General features: G+C 41.7%; 1 protein-coding gene across 1 annotated transcript in view; it reads left to right on the forward strand.

The window, feature by feature from the left end:
* Nucleotides 1-19,198, forward strand: part of PHTF1 (putative homeodomain transcription factor 1) — a 44,762-nt gene extending 25,564 nt beyond the window's left edge. The window contains exons 10-18 of the mRNA XM_053457619.1: nt 1,373-1,594; nt 2,958-3,086; nt 8,472-8,744; nt 13,958-14,089; nt 14,165-14,251; nt 15,231-15,386; nt 16,196-16,291; nt 16,770-16,895; nt 18,153-19,198. Coding sequence (XP_053313594.1) covers nt 1,373-1,594; nt 2,958-3,086; nt 8,472-8,744; nt 13,958-14,089; nt 14,165-14,251; nt 15,231-15,386; nt 16,196-16,291; nt 16,770-16,895; nt 18,153-18,173 — 1,242 coding nt within the window. The 3' untranslated portion in view covers nt 18,174-19,198. The remainder of the gene's footprint in view (nt 1-1,372; nt 1,595-2,957; nt 3,087-8,471; nt 8,745-13,957; nt 14,090-14,164; nt 14,252-15,230; nt 15,387-16,195; nt 16,292-16,769; nt 16,896-18,152) is intronic.
* Nucleotides 19,199-19,751: the final 553 nt, after the last annotated feature.

The following is a 19,751-nucleotide window of genomic DNA, read 5'->3' on the forward strand; positions in this document are numbered from 1 at the left end:
CTGTCTACCCCAAGAGGTTGTATAACACTACCAACTTACACTGATAATCTTGTCATCATGGCAAAAAAAAGTGGTCCACAGAAGGAAAAGCAGTGAACTGGCGACGGGGTTATGGGCGACCAATGCTCATTGATCCACGTGGCGGGCAAAGGCTGGCCCAAATTGTAGCTCAAATTGACCCATGTAAACTGCTGAAAGCACCTGTAATGGGCATATGAGCATAAGACCTGGGCCATGGAGCAATGGAAGAAGGCCTGGTCTGATGAATCACATTTTCTTTTATGTGTGTAAGAGTGCGTGTGGCTTACCTTGAAAACACGTGGCACCAGGATGCATCATCCATGGAGGCCTCACTTCGCAACTTACAGGACTTAAAGGATCTGCTCCTAATGTCTTGGTGCCAGATACCACAGCACACATTCAGAGGTCTAGTGGGGTCTGTTTTGGCAGCAAAAGGGGGACCTACACAATATTAGGCAGTTGGTCATAATGTTATGGCTGATCAGTGTATTTAAAATGAGGATGTATTAATTGCACCCTTGCAGCCTTCTGAATAGTAACTAGATCCTCCACTATTAAATGAAAAAGGTAAATTGATGGATAGACAAAAATGGAATCCGGTTTATTATTAACCCCCCAACACACAGTACATCTGGTCACCACCTTGTATTCCAGAGTTTTACAGTCCTCACTGTAAATAATGCCCTTCTCTATTTACATTGGAAATACAACTGGCTTCTTGTTGTGTTTTGCCTGGAGTATGTATTTCCCCTGAAAGAACCATACATAACCTTAAAATATACTTATATACTTGTATGTTATGATATACTCACCCTAGTTGCCTTTTTTCTAGACTAAATAAATACATTAATTTAGTTAAAGACAACATTTTAATACTGTAGGCTATAATCTCTTTGTAATGAAGACTGATATAGAATAAACATGACATATGCTTACTACACTCTTCCAGAAAGCATTACCCAAGTATCATTTGAGAATTGCAAAAAATCACTAAGCATTCTGAAATTTTGAAATAAGAAATTACATACATAGAAATTTGATGGCAGATAAGAGCCATTTTCCCCCATGAAGTATGCCTATTTTTCCTGCAGTAAATACCTCAAACAATGTTTTAAGTTTTTTCTGAAATGATGCTCAGCTTATAAAGTAGAACGTACATTACCCCTAAGCCTCTGACCTTCTCATTCTAGACAACCAATTGCCCTAACTAAAACTAAATAAACTTCCCACTTGTACATTGTTAAATCCGTTAACCTATTTCAATGTACCTGTATGTTAAAAAAATGTAGTTTTGTACTCCATTGTTGCATGTCATAACTCACTGGCCTGTTTTACTCCAAATTATTTTTAGGGTTCCAAGTCTGGAGTGAGTGTCAGTTCTCATAGTTACAGCATCTCTCACCGTGATTCAGAGAGCACCCGGCTGGGTTCAGAGACTGAAGATATGCTTCTAGATGACCTACTGCATGGTCCTCAGTGCAGATCATCCTGCGAAAGTGAAAGTGATGACACCTTCAATCAGCGTCATGCTGGAGGAAGACGCAAGGTCCCTACCAAAGATGTCTTTCAGCTGGTGAGAGGGCCTGATGTTTAGGGGGATTGTGTATCTCAACTAAAAAGCAACCAGAAAAAATGGTAAAATTATATAATTAGTTGAATTGTTCTCCTCTGCTATTAAAATAATTTGAGTCATTTTAAAAACTAAAAAACGTGCCTCATCTTTCAAACTTGCACTGGAATTAATATCGGCACAAAACCTGGAGCTTTATGGAATGGGTTTCCATGGCCAAACAGCTGCATGCATTGGATGGAGTGGTGTTAAGTATTCCACCACTAAACTATGGAGCAGTAGAAACGTGTTCTTTGGAAAAATGAATTACACGTTTCTATTTGGCAGGAGTGGAAGCTGTTATAAGAGGGCACCAACTACATATTAATGTCCATGTATTTAGAATGCAGTGTCATAAAAGTCCCTGTTGGTGTAATGGTCAGTAGAGTGTAGAACATTACACTCATTCTATAGGTAACGAAGATTTTATGGTAGGCTAAGTATGTGCTGTCTGAAATACAAAGACTAAGCAAATATTAGTAATGTAAACAAATGATGGGACCACTTTCTGAGTCTTCCTCAGCTCCCTCCCAGTTTTTCATCCTTATTCATTACCATATCTCCTCGCCAGATCACCTGGAGTAGAGGTTGCATTCCAGGGGCCCTTAGACACCTGTGATATGGGGACAGTCTGAGTGTGAGTGTGAGTTTTCATACTATTTCTTTATACCCTTTGTGTATATATGTACGCTACTGTTCAAAAGTTTAGGGTCACCCAGGGTCACAGTTTAGGGTTAGCTGTGCTAACATAATTCCAAAAGGGTTCTCTTATGATCACTTAGCCTTTTAAACTTAAACTTGGATTAGCTAACACAACGTGCCATTGGAACACAGGAAAGATGGTTACTGATGAAGGGCCTCTCTGTACCCCCAACAAGATAGTCCATTAAAAAAATAGCTAGAAAAGTCATTTAAAACATGAGTAATGTGTAAACTGTGTTTCTGATTCACTTGATGTTAATGGAACAAATATCATTTCTAAGTGACCTCAAACTTTTGAAGGGTATACACCGCTTGTGAGTTTTTCTCTTGTGGCCTTCGTGCCAGCTATGCACACACGTCCATAGTGTAAATTGGCCTTTTTACAAAGGAAATTATGTCTCTTCAACCAGCCCATTTGAGCAATTGTGCACCACAGAACCTGATGAAGGAATGCTGTCTCACAGATCTGCGACCCTAGGCCTGGTTGCCCTCGGCCAGAATACACCACTTTCTGTTTGTAACAAGGATTTTCTTTTTCTTTCAAGATGATTGCATGCTTGAGTTCCCTCAGGTATTCAGTGTTGTTTAGAGCTGTTCCTGCCTGACATTTTTTCTTTTTCTGCAGAATCATCTTTTTTGGCTTCAAGGCACAAGCCCTACATCAGAGCGAGTAAGTGCCATAATATGGGAGAAGAACGAGTGTAAAAAGGACGATATGTCAGTTCTGGATATCAGTGGAATAATCATGAGAAAGGTGACTTTGCATATGGTTACGGGGCAACTTAATATTTGACTTTTTGGATTTCTGTTATTTACTTTCTTTCCAAATGAGAGGAAAATGTTATCAGGTCTCCAAGTTAATAAAGAATAGGAGAAATAAAAATGTCTCTCACAGCCCTAGTCAGTGCTGGACAAATGGGTGATATGCTCAGCCATTTGTAGAGGCCCTCCTTCTACAAGAAGCTCTGTTTTTGTTCCTGCATTTAGAGGCAGGTTGATCCTGTTGGTATGTTGTATTAATTTCCTTTTTAGCTGGAGGTAAGCTTTGCTTTCACTTTCTTTAGCATTCTGACTTAGTCACCTTCCCCTCCTAGTGATCCAGATGGATTTTTCAGCTCCTGTTAGGCTTGCTTTATGATCTGGTGGACCCTCCTACCACTCCTTCAGTCGCCAAAGGTTATTTAATTTATTTTATTTTTAACTTTGCGAGTATGACCCTTATGAAGCGTACCTTCCACAAGTGTTTCATGAGGACCACTATTAGTCTTCAGAGAACCTGCAGTCCTGCACTGGTGCTTTCTTTGGAAGTGCCTGCTAAAGTTGTAGTTGGGTACAGAGGACTTCTGAAGATTTTCCCAAGGGTCTTTCTACCTATAGATGCAGCTTCCCGCAGATGGAGCTATTCACGTGGCATAACGAGGCAGCTTCATTCCTGTTCTCTGGTGACCATGAGGCATCCAGGGCTTAAGGTTCAGCTTCATACCAGCCAGGAGAGCTGCTGCCAATGGAGTCACACTGTTTTGTCTTCTTCAGCTTCTCTTCTCTTTCTTATGACATTAGATCTTCTTTGTTTTTACTCAACCTCAAGCAGGACATTTCCAAAGCATGTTTAGTTCCTGGACCCAGTTTACTGTTGGTATATAATCTGGTTATTTTCCCCTACACACCTGGGTGCTCCCTTCTCGTCACTGTGAGATCCTGCTGGTAACCTTAGCAGCCTCAAATACCTACAGAAATGAGTTTTTGGTGGTTTTAGTCTACTCTGCAGAATATCTCCCAGGCTGTCTCCAAGGAGCATATCTTCCTGATTTATAAAATGCTTACTTCCATTCTGGTAGGACCCTCTGCATGCTTCATCCGCCCTACATACAGTTGTGGCCTTAGTTAACCTCACCAGAACCTTTTCTGGTGCGGAGGCAGTGATTTTATTCAGCTGGTTCGTGCAAAACGTTTCTTAAAAAATGTCGCCGAACCGTTTAGTTACCCTATTATAGGCCACACTTTTTCCACCACTTAGAGTAATTCGTATCGCCCGACGCCAGGGACATGAAGTTCCGGGCGGGTGTTTTTTTCCTTTATCATTTAGCCCTGCTGCGGCAAACAGCAGGGTGAGGATCCAGATCCCCAGCAGCGCTGCAGGGGAACCAGACCCGCCTCTCTGGCAGCCGGTGGACGTCTGTGATATGGAGACAACCCCGTAGAAGTGCCGGCATTACATGACCTTCCGGTGCTGCACCATAGAAGCCCCAGCGGAAAGGCCGGCAGCAGCGTAGGCTGTCTGAGCGCATCACACAGACTGCCCCCGGCTGCCAGAGATGAGGATCCCCTTCAGCGCTGCAAGGGACCTGTGTCCTCCTCTCTGGCAGCCGGGGAACGTCTATGACGGAGCGCCGGCATAGAAGCCCTGGCAGATGTGATGATCAGCAGCGGAGGTTGTCTACGGCCCCTCGCGCACACGTACACCGGCTGCTCCCACTAGGGAGTCTGGAGATGGATTGGTAAGTCGGGATGGGGGTCAGAGTGGCATATCTGGGGGGGCAGAGTGTCACATCTGGAGGGCAGAGTGTCACATCTGGAGGGCAGAGTGTCACATCTGGAGGGCAGAGTGTCACATCTAGGGGAGCATAAAACATATCAGGCATAAAACATATCAGGGGTGCAGAGTGGCATATCTAGGGGCAGAGTGGCATTTGTTAGGGGGCAGAGTGGCATATCTAGGGGCATAAAACATCAGGGGGCATAAAGCATATCTAGGGGGCAGAGTGGCATATCTAGGGGGGCAGAGTGGCATATCTGGGGAACATAAAGCATATCAGAGGAGCAAAGTGGCATAGCGGGGGCATAAAGCATACCTAGACGAGCAGAGTGGCATATCTAGGCGAGCAGAGTGGCATATCTATAAGTAAGGTGCGTTATGAATTAAGGGGGGACCTTAAAATGGCTATTAGCTTTCCAAATGTCTGTATATAACCTATGCTGCATAATAGATACCAATAATGTTAAAATACATGTATTCCTGTTCATTAGATAAAATACTGTTTTACCAGCCCACTAATGTGTATTTTTTCTTTAAAAATAAATTTATCTTTAAAATAGGATCTACCTTTAAGGGTACGGCTTATAATCGAGCCAATACGGTATGATGGTAGTTAGCATTAATTAACTAATGGTAATAAAAAATATGAACTGGTGCTTTTCAATCACGCATACTCATTCATACCACCTCCCCCACACCCTTACCTGAACCGCAGATCACTCTGTGCCACTCGCAGACTTCTGCAGGAGCCGCAGCATCCCTCTGTGTTCTTCTCTTGTACCGCCCAGGAAAGCAGGAACGAAGTGGAGTCATGTGACGTGATGTAAAGTCATGTGACTCCGCTGGTTTCCTGCTTGTCCTGGGTGGAACAAGAGATGCTGCTCGCACAGCGAGCAACGCACAGGTAAGTGGCAGGTCCTTTGTGGAAGTGATCGCTGGGGTTGTGACCCCTGCGATCAAGGTTAATGCGGGCTTTTGTCCCGCATTAAAGACGGCCATGGCGGTCGTGCCAGCCGTTTTATTAACGTTTAGGGCGGCCTGGGGGGCCAGACAACCAGTTACCGTACAAATTGTCATAAATAGGCTTAGGAGAAAAACGTATGTATGTATGTATGTGATTAGAAATTGTCTAAAAGATAAAATGGCTGTAATTGGAAAATTCTCAAACTGGACCAAGGTATTGAGTCCCTCAGTACCTGTTTTAGGTCCTCTTCATTTTAATTTGTTTATTAACAATCTCCCATATTGCCATGTCTCTGTTTGCTGATGACACAAAATCAGGTAGGATAATGCAGTCTAACCTTGATGTTGCTTCTCTGCAGGAGAACAGAGAGTGGGAGACTGGACAGGCAAGTGGCAATAGAGACAAATGTAAAGTTATGTACTATGGAAAAATAACAACGTAGCATATACTTCACATATATATACGGGCTCACAACCTTAAGGGGTTAAATAATATCTTTGTGAGAAAAATTAACATTTTTCTCATCAGCCCATAGGGCAGGGAGCGCCACACTTTTTTATTCCTTGCATTTTTAGCTGAGCTCTGCGATTGGTTAATTGACCTTACTGTAGCATTTGAAGATCATATAGCCTAGGCGAATGGAGCATATGGCCAAGAATGGCTTCCTCTACACATTTGAGCACTGGGGGCAACCAAAAGACTAAACCACACTACAATCCAGCCCACAAGATTGAACATTAGCCTGCTATGCAGGCAAACAGGGCATGGAACTAAAAGTGTCTGAGCAGAGTGTTTCAAACTGGAGGTACTTCTCGATAAATTAATAGCCCTGTGCAATATGGACATGACTGTGCCTTTAATGCGTTCACAAAACAAATCTGTATGCCTAATTGAAAAGGAAAAAAGTTGTGTTCAATTTTTAAATATATAATTAATTTGTTGGATTGTAATCTTTATTGCATACTTGTAATTTATTTTTAAATACTCATTGCGTTCATATCAGTGTTGACCTTCAAAGCAGCATTTCTGAATATACCTGAATCTGTAAAGCTCAGCAAGAACATGGGGAAAAGGTTAACTCCATAATTATCACATTAATAAAATGTATGGCTTCACAGATCCCCAGAACCGACTTTCAGAATCATGTTAATACCATTAGGATTAGTTTTAATTATTTACCCATCCTGTTTAGCAGCTGTTCTCTATAACATTTGTATTTACATAGCAACCAGCTCAGCCAAGGTGGCTGATCAACAGGAAAGTGCACCTTATTCACACTAGATAAAATATACAAGCATTTGCATCTCCGATATTCCTGTTCAAACCTATATTTATCTGTGGTATCTGTTATTGACATACTATCACGCTACCATGCTTGGGAACTCTCTCTGAATCAACTCATGTCTAGTATTAGAGGGGCTCATTTTCTGAAACTGCTCATGCCTGGTAATAGAGAGGTTAATTGTCGGAAACTGCTCATGTCTGTCAACGGAGGGGTTATTTGTCTGAAATTGCTCATGTGTAGTAATTCCCACGGTAAATAAAGTAGATTCATACATATTCATTTCTAATTCTTGCTTTTCATGTTAAAGCTTTACATTAAGTCTCTTGACAATAAGTACTTGCAGTGTAAGGACAAAGAAGCATATTAAAGCTATGCAATCTGCATTGAGTACATTTGCTATGGTAGACGGTTGGGCAGTGCTGCATATGGGTTGTGGGTCATTACAAGTTACTTAAGGAGAACCAGGTTCTATGCTCAGATAGAAGAGGTTTGCCTTGTTTTAGTGCCAAGGGGATAGACAGTAGAAGGAGGGAGAGAGGCATAGGTTAGAACATGGGCTCCTCCAAAGGGATTTTATTGTATGTGGGGATGGGATGCAGTGAGAACTCTACTTAGTGAATAGACCCAGTTGACCCTAGCAAAATACTAATACGGTAGTTGCCGTCTTTTTATGTCAGCATACCAAATTTGACAAATGTACAGATTGGAAAATGCCATGTGCCCTTTCTACAACTTGCCCAGTGATTTCCATTAATAAGTGAAAATCCCACACATATGAAATGGTTTCCAAATCAGGAAATCAAGTAAATGAAAACATTTTTGGGTAACTTTATTTAACTTCTCTTTTTAGGTAAACATAATTATTCGGAAAACGGTGTTTTATTTTGTTTCCATTTTCATCCCTTGTTTATGTTTTATAAGGCTATATGTGAGTTACATACAGCTATATAAATACAGCATGAAAAAATAAACATACTTGCCTTGAAAAGACAATGTGTGCGGGAACAGCATTTGGCTGAGCTAGCATTGCACTTGTTGTACATAGTTTGTTCTTTGGAGCCTTTCTTGTGGCTCTCCCAAAGAGAGTTTAGTCCAGATGTGGACCCAATCCTTTTATCTTGCTCCCACTTGTAATCTACCCCCCCTTTCCACAGGTGCCATTGCATGTGTATTTGGGGGTGTTTCTGCAAAGAAGCAATTGTGTGTTTCTCTTTTTAAAATGTTTTACATTTCTATAACTATCTTACTCTACCTTTCAATTTTTACCCTTTACTATTCTTGCCTAGATGGAGACATTACATAAATATATTTCTTGTTTTGAGTGCTCAAGTATTTTCTGTCTGTGTGTGCACAGGTGAGCGCTTCTGACCACGGTGTGGGATATCAAATGCTGGGAAACGCAGTCACTATCGGCCTGGCTGTCTTCCCATTTTTGTTCCACCTTTTCCGTCAACGAGATTTGGAGCAGATCTTGTCGTTAACTGGAGAAGAGCTTCTAACCATCTTCTGTGGCGGCACCCCAACATCTCTCTTGCTGGCTCTTACTGCTATTAATCTAGTGCTGCGTGTCTGCCTTACATGGATGTTCTTCTTTTTGATGTGTGTGGCAGAAAGGACATACAAACAGGTATGTTTATAATGTTGGGCTTTAACAAATGGCAAATGACAGGAAATAATGGGCCTTGCCTATAGTGCTATTTTACAAAAAATGTTAGCTTACACATGGAATACTTTTCAATAAAAAGATTGGAAGACATTTAAGAACCATTCGACCCATCTAGTCTCCCCATTTTTCCTGATGTAAGACTCTTAAATCAGTCCTTCATCTAGTCTTTAGATTCATGATAGTTTTATGTCTATCCCATGCATGTTTAAATTCCCTTACTGTATTAGCCTCCATATCTCCACCACCTTCTCAATAAAGTACTGTTTCCTGATGGATTCTGCAAACCATTTACTATTTTGGTAGCCTTCATCTGAACGCTCTCCAATATGTCAATATCCTTTTGGAGATAGGGTCTCCAAAACTGTACACAATAACCAAGCTGAGGTCTGACCAGAGATCTGTAAAGTTGCAAAACCACCTCCCTCTTTCTACTACTATTCCCTCTAACTATACATAGTCGTTTGCTTTCTGCTGCGCACTTATTGCATTGTCTCTCTATTACAAGCAGGGCTGGTTTTCTAAAACAATAGGTTGCATGTGTTTTCCCTCACAGTTTTCTCTGTGTAGGTACCCAGCTTGCTCACGGATTCCCCATGTTTACTAAGGTCTGCTGCATGCTGGGTTACAGGGAAAGAGATTGGAGTCTGTTTGCTAAAACATTGAGCATAGTGATATTGTCCTTTCCTACATAACTAACTTTCCCTCCCTATAAACCCTCTCAATTAAAAAAATCATTTGGCAGCATCTCAACCAAAATTTTTTGTCGAGCCACCCATTTGATCCCCGTTCTCACAGTAAAGGCTGTGCGAACGGGGATCAAATGGGCGGCTCAGCCGGCGCTTTGTAATGTAAGCAAGGCTCTGGCAGCAATTGAGCAGCAGGCTGCCTGCAGGCTGCCTGTTCATAGCTCTTTCTTGCATAGGCAGGCTACATCAGGGGACAGGAGGCTTCATATTAAATTTATATATATATTTATATAGCACCAACAATTTTATGCAGCGGTTGTTATAGTACCAATACATTAGGACATTAGGTAATGAGGGCCCTGCTCACAGTCTTACAATCGAGAGGTAACATCTATTCTGTGCTGTTGCCAGCAAAATTGGCCTTCCTGATAACAAGCCTACTGTGAATATTTTTCTCTTTGGAAATGTGCTTTGTTGGTTGTACTAGACTTGGCACTAGAAGTCTCATGCATCACTTGTGCATATGGTACCATAAGACAGGTGTGTGAGGAAAGGAGTAGTGAATGGATTCTAGTGGTTCTTTGTGTTCTGGATAAGCTGAGGGGAAATGATTCAATTAAACTACAAAATTGAATTAGAGCTCTGTAGTAAAGAAAAAACAAAAAACACTCAGTACATCTCAAGTGTATAAAGCACATAACAAAACCACATCTGTATGCTACATGACATTAATTATCCAAGCAGCACTGTAATAAGCCACAGGGTTGAAAAAGAGGAAAAATAAAAGATAATAAGGATTCAGAAGAGTAGGCAAATCTAGTGGTGCAGCATTTTCTGTTAACAATACATCTCAGAGACGGATTATGTCCAGAAACTATAAAATGGCTTCCAATATATCCATATTTAAGTAATCACCCGATACCATAATGGATGGAAAATGTTGAAATGCTTGCAATGATTTTTTGGGGGTGGGCGTTAATTGTTAATGGTTGATAAAAGCTCTTGGATCATTACCATAGTATATATATGCCAGATTAAACCAATGCTAATTCTTACAATGATGTAGAACCATTAAACATTAGTTTTGTATTCTTTTTCACTTAGACGACCTTCAGTATTTTAAGTTGTGCTGTATGTGGGACCTGCTACTATGTCAACATTTAAATGGCTGATTTGCCCTGAGATGTTTGTGATAATGTCAATACAGAGAAATGTTTGTAATTGAGCTGATATATAGATTCCGATTCAGTCTTCAATGAGTGAACATGGAGAATAAACGGATGAAATCTCCTGTCTTGGCCTTTGGTTATTAAATACAAAATAGTAACCAAACCTGGAAACTATCCGGGTTTTACCCAAAGACTTCGGGTGAAGCTCAGGTTATCCAGGTCACCAGGGGGGAACTCTGGGTTATGGGAGCGGAGTTAGGGCACACAACCCTACCTGCCCACTCCCCTTCTGATGTCAGCTACTAACCCTTGCAGGTCTTTGTAAAGAATGCATGGGTTAGCTGAAACATGGATAGCCTTTTTTATATTTAAATAATCTACGTATATGAAATTGGAGGTCACAGTGATGCCATACATGTGGAGCAAGAGTACAAATAAGTAAATAAAAATAGTGTTGTTGTTTTGATATATAACATACATAAGTATTAAATCCCATTATTCATGTGTTACTGCTGGCATCTAATGTTAGTACTGTTATTTTATTCCCGTTGAATGCATTCCTTTTCTGGCACCCAAAAAAATCAAGCTGACATGTTTTCTGTCTGGATTGAAAATTCTTCACATACGGTATTATTACTACATACCCTTTTTTTAAGGAATCACTTCCAGCACCAGCCAGCATGCGCACCTTGGAACCCTGCTATGTGTACCCAATAAGTAGACACAACTACCTTGAATTGAGTACAGCAGGAATGAACAGTTTATTGTAGTAAAACCTAGACTCATATAGCCACAGAACTTCATTAACATAAATTAACAGATACATGTATTCAACCCAACCTTTAATCCCCAATCAGCAATCCTATTGATGGGATTAATTAAACAATGGAGTTCCTGCCTGTTTGGCAGCCAGGCTGGAGCCATCTCTGACTACCTTGGGCTCCTGTATGACAGCTCATTCTGTCACATATCTCCCCTTTTAAAAAGAAGACTGAACTGGGGCCAGACCCCAACCGGGTCTGCATCCAGTTCAGTCGGACAGCACAGCTCCGTCGCTCCTGGAGTTGTGGATGCAGGGGGCTGGCAAAAGGCACCTGTCCCACTAACCAGTCCTGGGGTGCACTTGGAGACTGGGGAGTTCGGGTCCCAGACAAGGACAACAGTCCCACTCGCCAGGGCAGGGAGACAGGGCCCATAATCTGCGGGTAGCAGGCTTGCTTTCAGTCCTCTCCAGGGGCCCCAGTGATGGACAGTTCCGTCACACACTCCATCACAGATCTCCTTTTTCTGGGGGAGACTGACGTCTGATAAGACCCCACACGCCTTGACTACAAAGTCAGTCTGTATATCCGGACCACCACTGCCAGCCACAAATTGGTACTCCCCCAAACAATTTAACAAAGGACCAGTACTCACCCAGCCGCACTCTGCTTCTCCCAAATAGTGTAACTGCCGCTGGGGAGAAGGGCCAAATGTGCCTTCTCCCTGGAGTCCTCTCAGCCGCTGGGGAGAAAACAAAGCGGCTGGGGTCCCTTCCATATGGGGTTCTGGGCTGACTGCGCGGCACCTCTGGGGACTGCAGGTGGCAACCGTAGTCCAATCCACCTGCATGGTACAAATGCTTGTATGATCCTCGGCGAGGGGAGGTAAGCCACATGCATCCGCTCCTGTATACTCCATCTGCTGGGGAGAGATGTCGACCTGCCTCTCTCCCATTGCCAACACTTCTGCTGGGAATACAGGATCCATAGAAATCACTGCCTCTGGGCAACATTGGGGGGGTAAAGCCAATGGAGCTGGGGTCACAGAGGGGAGCGGGCAGAGGCCAGCGGCACTCTGCCCCGAGGGCAGCGCTTCAGCTGCATTTGTAAAATCCAGTGGCACCACCAACTCTGTGGCTGCCTGACCGGACCCTCCTTGGTTACTGCGGTCAGGCTTGGGAACAAGGGGAAGGGCTGAGCAGAGGCCAGCAGCGCTCAGCCTCGAAGCCAGCAGTTCAGCTGGGGGATCTGGCTGGGGCATGCAGGGGGGGTCTTGGTCAGTTTCTGGGCCATATTGCGGGGAATAGGGCAAAGTGTCTGGGGTGAGGGAAGGGAGTAGGCAGAGGCCAGTTGCGCTCTGCTCGGATGTTTGTGCTTCTGGTGGGGGCACAATACTCACAGGATCCACTGGGGCACACTGCTGAGCACGGTCAAAGAGTTCTCGGTAGGCCTGCTCCAGGAACCATTCTTGGTAAACCAAATAATCAAAATCAGCCCACAAGTCGGGCAGGTAACAGGGCACATCTGCGAGAATCCCTTCCCTGAACTCCCGGATCTCCTCGCACCGATATTTCGATGGGCTCCCAAATTCTTGGTCCTCTTGTAGGCTTTCCATTATCAATCCCGGGCCGCCAAAGTCATCGCCCTCTGGCATGTAATCATCCTTCAGCTCTGGACACCACTGCACGGCCTGCCAATACAGGGCCCGGTATCCACAATCCACAGTCATTTCAAGCGGAAGCAACTTCTCCAACTCAGCCACCAAGTTCTCTTGAGGCTGCTCTCCCAGGTACTGCATTCGCCAATCTAGTTGTAGCACGTACCATTCCTTGGAGGATGGGAGGACTATTCCCCGGACACCCTGGTCCACTCTGAGAGCCTCCATCCAGGCATTTATATAACTTGCGACTCTGCTGTGCACCAACACGTCCTGTAGTGCTGGAACCATCTTTGGCTTGCTGCTGGTATACTCGCTGGTACTCCGCTGGGACGTTTGCAAGGAGGATCCCGCCGCTGCCACCAATGTAACGGGTTCACCAAGAGAGCTGTAGTAACTCCCAGAGATCACCCACATGTATCCTCCTGTTGTCCCCGGAATCACTTCCAGCACCAGCCAGCATGCGCACCTTGGAACCCTGCTATGTGTACCCAATAAGTAGACACAACTACCTTGAATTGAGTACAGCAGGAATGAACAGTTTATTGTAGTAAAACCTAGACTCATATAGCCACAGAACTTCATTAACATAAATTAACAGATACATGTATTCAACCCAACCTTTAATCCCCAATCAGCAATCCTATTGATGGGATTAATTAAACAATGGAGTTCCTGCCTGTTTGGCAGCCAGGCTGGAGCCATCTCTGACTACCTTGGGCTCCTGTATGACAGCTCATTCTGTCACAGACATGTATTTGTTTACATGATGCGTAGTGTATATTTTTTCTATATAAAGGCTTTATGCTTTATGATACAGATGAATTTTGCTCTATGGATGCTACTTGTGTTATCATAAGTTCGTTTGATCTGTAAAATGCTCTCTTTACCTCACTTGCAGAGATTCTTGATTGCAAAGCTTTTTAGTCACCTAACTTCTGCCAGGAAAGCTCTGAAGTCTGAAATTCCTCACTTCAGGCTGAAGAAAGTGCAAAACATCAAAATGTGGTTATCACTGCGCTCCTACCTGATGGTGAGTTAAATTGTGCCGCTGGGTGATGAGCTGGGCTTTATTCCATAAACTAACATACTTTCTGCATGCTTTTAGAAAAGAGGACCCCAGCGATCCGTCGATGTCATTGTGTCATCTGTCTATTTATTAACCCTTTCCATTGCCTTCTTCTGCTGTGCTCAGGTAAGTAATTGACTAACTTATCCATAAGTGTGTGAGTATGGTGTTAGCGTGAGCATACAGTGTTTGGTGTAGGTACCAGTGTCAGGGGTGAGCCTAAGGTTATTTGTGTGAGGGAGAGTAGAGAGATAGTATGGTTTAAGACTGATAGGGTGTTACAGCAAGTTTGCATGCTAGTGTGTGTTTTAGTTCTGGTAGGGAGGCACCTAGGAATACTGCATCCAAGCACCACTAACCCTATGCCCGCCCCTGTGAACAACCCTGTGAAGGTTAGTCCCTCACAAGTGTTTTGGTTTTATCTCTTACTTCACTATTCATAATAAAGAGTCAACACTATCAGGTTCCTCTAGCTAGGCTGAGCCGACACAGCATACTGCAAAATCCCATAGATAAGGGGATCCATTAAACTATGCGTTATAAGAAGCAAACCAAGCTCTTCTTGCAGCAGAAGCTTATTTGGGATGGGCCTTCATAATATATAGGGAAGCAAAGGAACTGAATTCACAACTTTCCTGAAAACGCCAAATGAATGAACCCCAAAGTATAGTGACGTTGATGAGTTGAAACTATAAACTGGCAACTTTTGTACTATTGAATAAATCCCAATGTCCCATATTATGAAGAAAATTATATCTTCTCTTTGTGTCACACTCTCTACTCTGCAGAATTCAAGGAGAATACATGTATTGAAACGTTTCAGACAACTGACATGTTACAAAAGCTTTCCAAACTTTCACTAAGCTAAATGGTGCTAAAAAAGTTAAGGTAAATTAGTAATATGCAACTTCAGTGACTGCCCCTTTATCGTCCATGCATAATTTGCAAGAGTACCAATAGGCATGATAGCTTTTTAGGATTACGCTGCCAGTACAGCGTAGCTGGAGCAGATTTTGAAAAGATGCTCTTAGAATTTGATAAATATAGGCCTGTCAAAAGCTTAAAAACCTAATGTTTATGTTCTTCTGGGCTTCTCTTGACACAGGTCCTTCATGGACATACCATTTTCCTGAACTATGTTTATAACTGGGAGTTCTTAATATGGGAGACGTCTCTGGTGATATTTCTTCTGCGCTTAACTTCTCTGGGCTCTGACACCAACAAGAAATACAGTAATGTATCGATTTTACTAACAGAAGAGGTAAGTGTGGCCCACCTTAATAACAGACTCCTGGGGCTCTGGCTGAGCACCTCCATTAATTTTAGCTTTCTCTGCTATTTTGGGCCATCTGCTATCACCACAGTCAAACTACTCAGAGTCATCTGAAACCTTTAGGCGCCCTCCTCAAGACGATCCAATCAGTATTTGAAGTTGTTATAGCCAGTGAAGATAGCAGTTGAATAGAACAAATGATTATAGTCTTCTCTCTGCACCATGAGCTGAGACTACATGTAGACTGAGACTATATTCCAAACTAGAAAAACAAGAACACTTTATTACAACCAGGCAGGTCTACTTATCCCAGACAGGGGTCATTAACATAAAATAGCAGATTCAGCAGTACATGCAGTTCCCCATGAAGTACCCCTCCCATATGCCCTATAAAACACCCCCAAACAATAGGAACCCCTACCCTGCAACCCTGGGTCCATGACAGCCTTAAATGTAGGTCTAATCATTATCAGACATTTATTTGTCTGGCCATTGGGACACTTGTTTTTATGACACTGTTCACCCCTCACACACACACAAAAAAAGCAATTGAATATATAAATATATTCAAAATCTAAACATAAATTATATCAGCAATGGAAACCCATTTCATGATGCTCCCATCGCACAGTGATTATGCTGATGTTGGTTCCAGAGGCAATTTTAAACTCCGCAGTGACTATTTTTACACACTATGCATTTCGGCACTCAATTTCACCTAAATTCAGTAGCTCTGAGAGGTGTCTACATATTTTTGGTCATATAGTGTATATATAAATATTTTTTTTTTCCTGCAGATTAACCTTTACCTTAAAATGGAAAAGAAACCAAACAAGAAAGAACAACTGAGTATAGTGAACAACGTCTTGAAGCTGTCCTCAAAACTCATTAAAGTATGTGGGATTGTAGTATTGTAGGCTGGGATAGGGGATTCATAGTTTGGATGGCTAAATTGACATGTGCTGGGTATGGCAACATAAGATGTGCTGGGGCCATTTTAAGCAATGATGAAGGAAGTGACTTCTAATTTCTATTGATTCAAATGGCTAATTTTAATTAGCATATTTTGCATATATTATTATCCAAGCATATAATAAACAACTGGTCACATAATTCAATAACCTTTAGTCCAGACATAGGGATGGGACTTTTAGGACAAAGCAATTTAAGGACATGTTAAAAGCCTATTTTTTTCAATGGCGTGCCAATAAATAAATACAGTATGTATACCTGGGTCAGCCTGTGTTGGCTCAAGACAACAACCGATGTGCTTAATTGAGAAAAAGACAAATTCCTACCATTTTTGGAGGAATCAGTTGCTTTGCATTAACTTTTGCAGTTAATTGATGTTAATTTTTCAATCCTTTTTAGGAAATAGACACACCATTTCGTCTGTATGGACTGACAATGAACCCATTAATTTACAACATAACACGCGTGGTCATCCTTTCTGCAGTGTCAGGAGTTGTGAGTGATCTCCTAGGATTCAATATCAGAGTGAGTTAACATTTTGTTTGTTACAATATGATATTTTGTGCAAATAATTGCACAGGGTGTATGTGGAAGAGTTATGCACATGTTGGTAAAAACAATGCTTGTTGGTAAAAACAATTAGGAGAACGTTCCTGTGGATTACTCCACTTTTACAGCAAAGGCTGGTGACTTAAGTAGCTCAGCCATCCCCTAGAGTAGACCTTGGCTCCTCTAGTATGTACCGTATTTGCTCGATTACAAGACGAGGTTTTTTTTTTTACAGAGTGGCAAATAGGGGGTTAAAAAGCATATCTGGAAGGCAGGGTTGCATATAGCAGGTATAAGGCATTTCTGGGGAGCAGATGTGCATAACTGGGGCAGAGTAGCACATAAAAGGAAACAAAAAAATATATTTTCTCAATCATAGTTTATTAAATATGAAAAAATAGTTTACATGTGAATTAATATTTAATAGTAAAAAAAATTCCTATGGGGTAGTCTTATATTCAGGCTTTTTCTTTTTTCCTAAATTAATATTCAAATTTTGAGGGGTTGTCTTATAATCGAGCACATACGGTACTTATCAATAAGGGGCATCCCCAGAATCATGCCACTTTGTTGCCTTCATAAAGGTCTCAGTAGGGGCTGAAATGCCGGGTAGGCTATTATGGTTTTGAACTCACATTACGCTATTCCTAAAACGGAGCGGATGTGAAAAATAGGGTGTATATTTTATACTCCTACCTCACACACTAAGAACTAGCTAGCTAGTGAAGGAGGCTGGTAAGAGGGAGAATTATCCCTTGAGCTACACTGATTTAAAGATTTATGCACATATTGGCACCAGGGTGTTTAGTTTAAGAAGGACTTTAGGTATCATTTACACAATGATGTAAATTCTTTTTTTGTGGTCTGGGTTTTACATTTAGCTCCTTTCTGCAACTTGCCATCGCTGGCTAATTCACAGTGAGCATGGCTACTGCCTATTTTGTGCTGCTTTATTACTGAGTTGTTTCAATGGATTTTTCCTGGGATAAGTATTTCAAGCCCTATCCTGCCATGCCACCTGTACCTCTAGGATAGAGTAGGCGCACATCTATGCTTATATTACGGTATTCCATTTGTGATGCAGCTTTGGTCCTTTTTCTTTAGTTAGTTAGCAACATAACAAATCTACCTAATATTTTTTTTTATTTTCACAAATCTGTTAAAAATGCTTAGTTGTTGAATCCCACTTTAACATTAATCATCTCTTATGTTTTATATTTTTATCTTTTGTAGTTGTGGAAAATTAAGCCGTGACCTCATCAATAAAAATCAGCAGGCGCTGTATGTTGAACGCTTGTGATGTAGACCACACTATGCAATACCTAATACATATAGGTGAACTGAGGTTTAAATGGATGTCAATCTTATGCTCTCAATACATTTCCTGGTTAAAATGTGACAATTGACTTTTTTAGAGAATTTCCACCCATTTGTATTTATTTAAAGTTGTGAAGGAATCTATTTTATCAAAGGTTTTGCCAAATAGCTTAAATGTATATATTTGAAGTTTATGTTTTAAAGACTGTTTTAGAGATATTTTGGATTTTATGAAGGATCATAAACCGTTTCTAGGTTTTGTTTACTAAAAAGAGAGTTGCTAGGACAGCTTGCAGCAGAGGTCTGTTCTCATGTCCCTTATTTAATTCATCAAGAAGGGCCAAGGCTGGAATGTTTCTCAAGCAAGAAGCCCTTATAGTGCATAATTCAGTCTGTGAAAAACCATTAACTTGAATGGAGCTTATTTAGGGCAGGCGATACATATTAAATACAAGACAGACTGACAGTGCAGGGTACATTGACATTCTAACCATGGGTATACAGGCATAGCATTTGTGTAAAGTCTGCAACAGTACTCATGAGGCACACATACAATACAGATACATCCATAGAAGGTGTGCCAATGCATCATTGGCAACCACAAGATATAAGAGATCCCCCGAAGGCATCTCTATCCACATTGCACCGTTCTACATTTTCTATATAGAAAAATACAAAGTTTAATAGTTTTAGTAGTTTTTTTTAAGTGCCCCAATATCTAATTGCCCTATCACTACAAGTAAAAATGATAAACCCCTCTCCTTCGCTAACCTTAAGTCAGTAGTATTAAATATAGTACACTATAAGGTAAATTGAGTTATCGTTCAGTAGTGCCACCTACAGTGGAGAAGAAAACCTAAGCAATGTTGTATATTTTTTTTATTTTAGGATTTTTTTCTTATTAAATTATCACTAATTATGTTTTGTGTGTTTCTGTGGTTTTGAAAGAAAAACTTGCTCTGTTTGTGTGGGTACATCAAACACGGAGGTCTCAAAAACTTGAAAGGATTTACCAAGCAGAGGATGAATCTTGGGCAAGGAGGAATTCCCTCCTCAGGACTGAGCTGATTCCAGATTGACACAAACAGTATATAATACAACAAAGCCCTGCAATCTGGTCTATCAAGTCCTTGGCTCATAGATCATCCTAAGGGACCCTATTTCCAGTTTATCTCCAGGAAAAAAAAAAACAGGATTTATTCCAGTTGTAAGGGATAAAGCTCTCGCATTTGTCCATTTCAGGCTTTTCCAGGGGGGGGGTGAATTGGGCAATCTTTTGCCACCTTTAGAAGTGTACTTAGACATGACTATGCATTTTACTCTGTCCATGTGGAGCCCCAGATGAAGTAAAAAAATATACATCTTGGTGATGGCTCACCTGACTGCGGAAGATGGGACCCACAAACAACCAAGACCTTTCCCAACTGCAAAGAGCATTATCTCAGACCTCCCTTTTGTTTGAAGTTAGCACCTGAAGTTTTGAAAAAGTCCCACATATGGACGAGTGCTCTTCCT

Source organism: Spea bombifrons, chromosome 2, assembly GCF_027358695.1.
Source record: "Spea bombifrons isolate aSpeBom1 chromosome 2, aSpeBom1.2.pri, whole genome shotgun sequence".
Taxonomy (NCBI): domain Eukaryota; kingdom Metazoa; phylum Chordata; class Amphibia; order Anura; family Pelobatidae; genus Spea; species Spea bombifrons.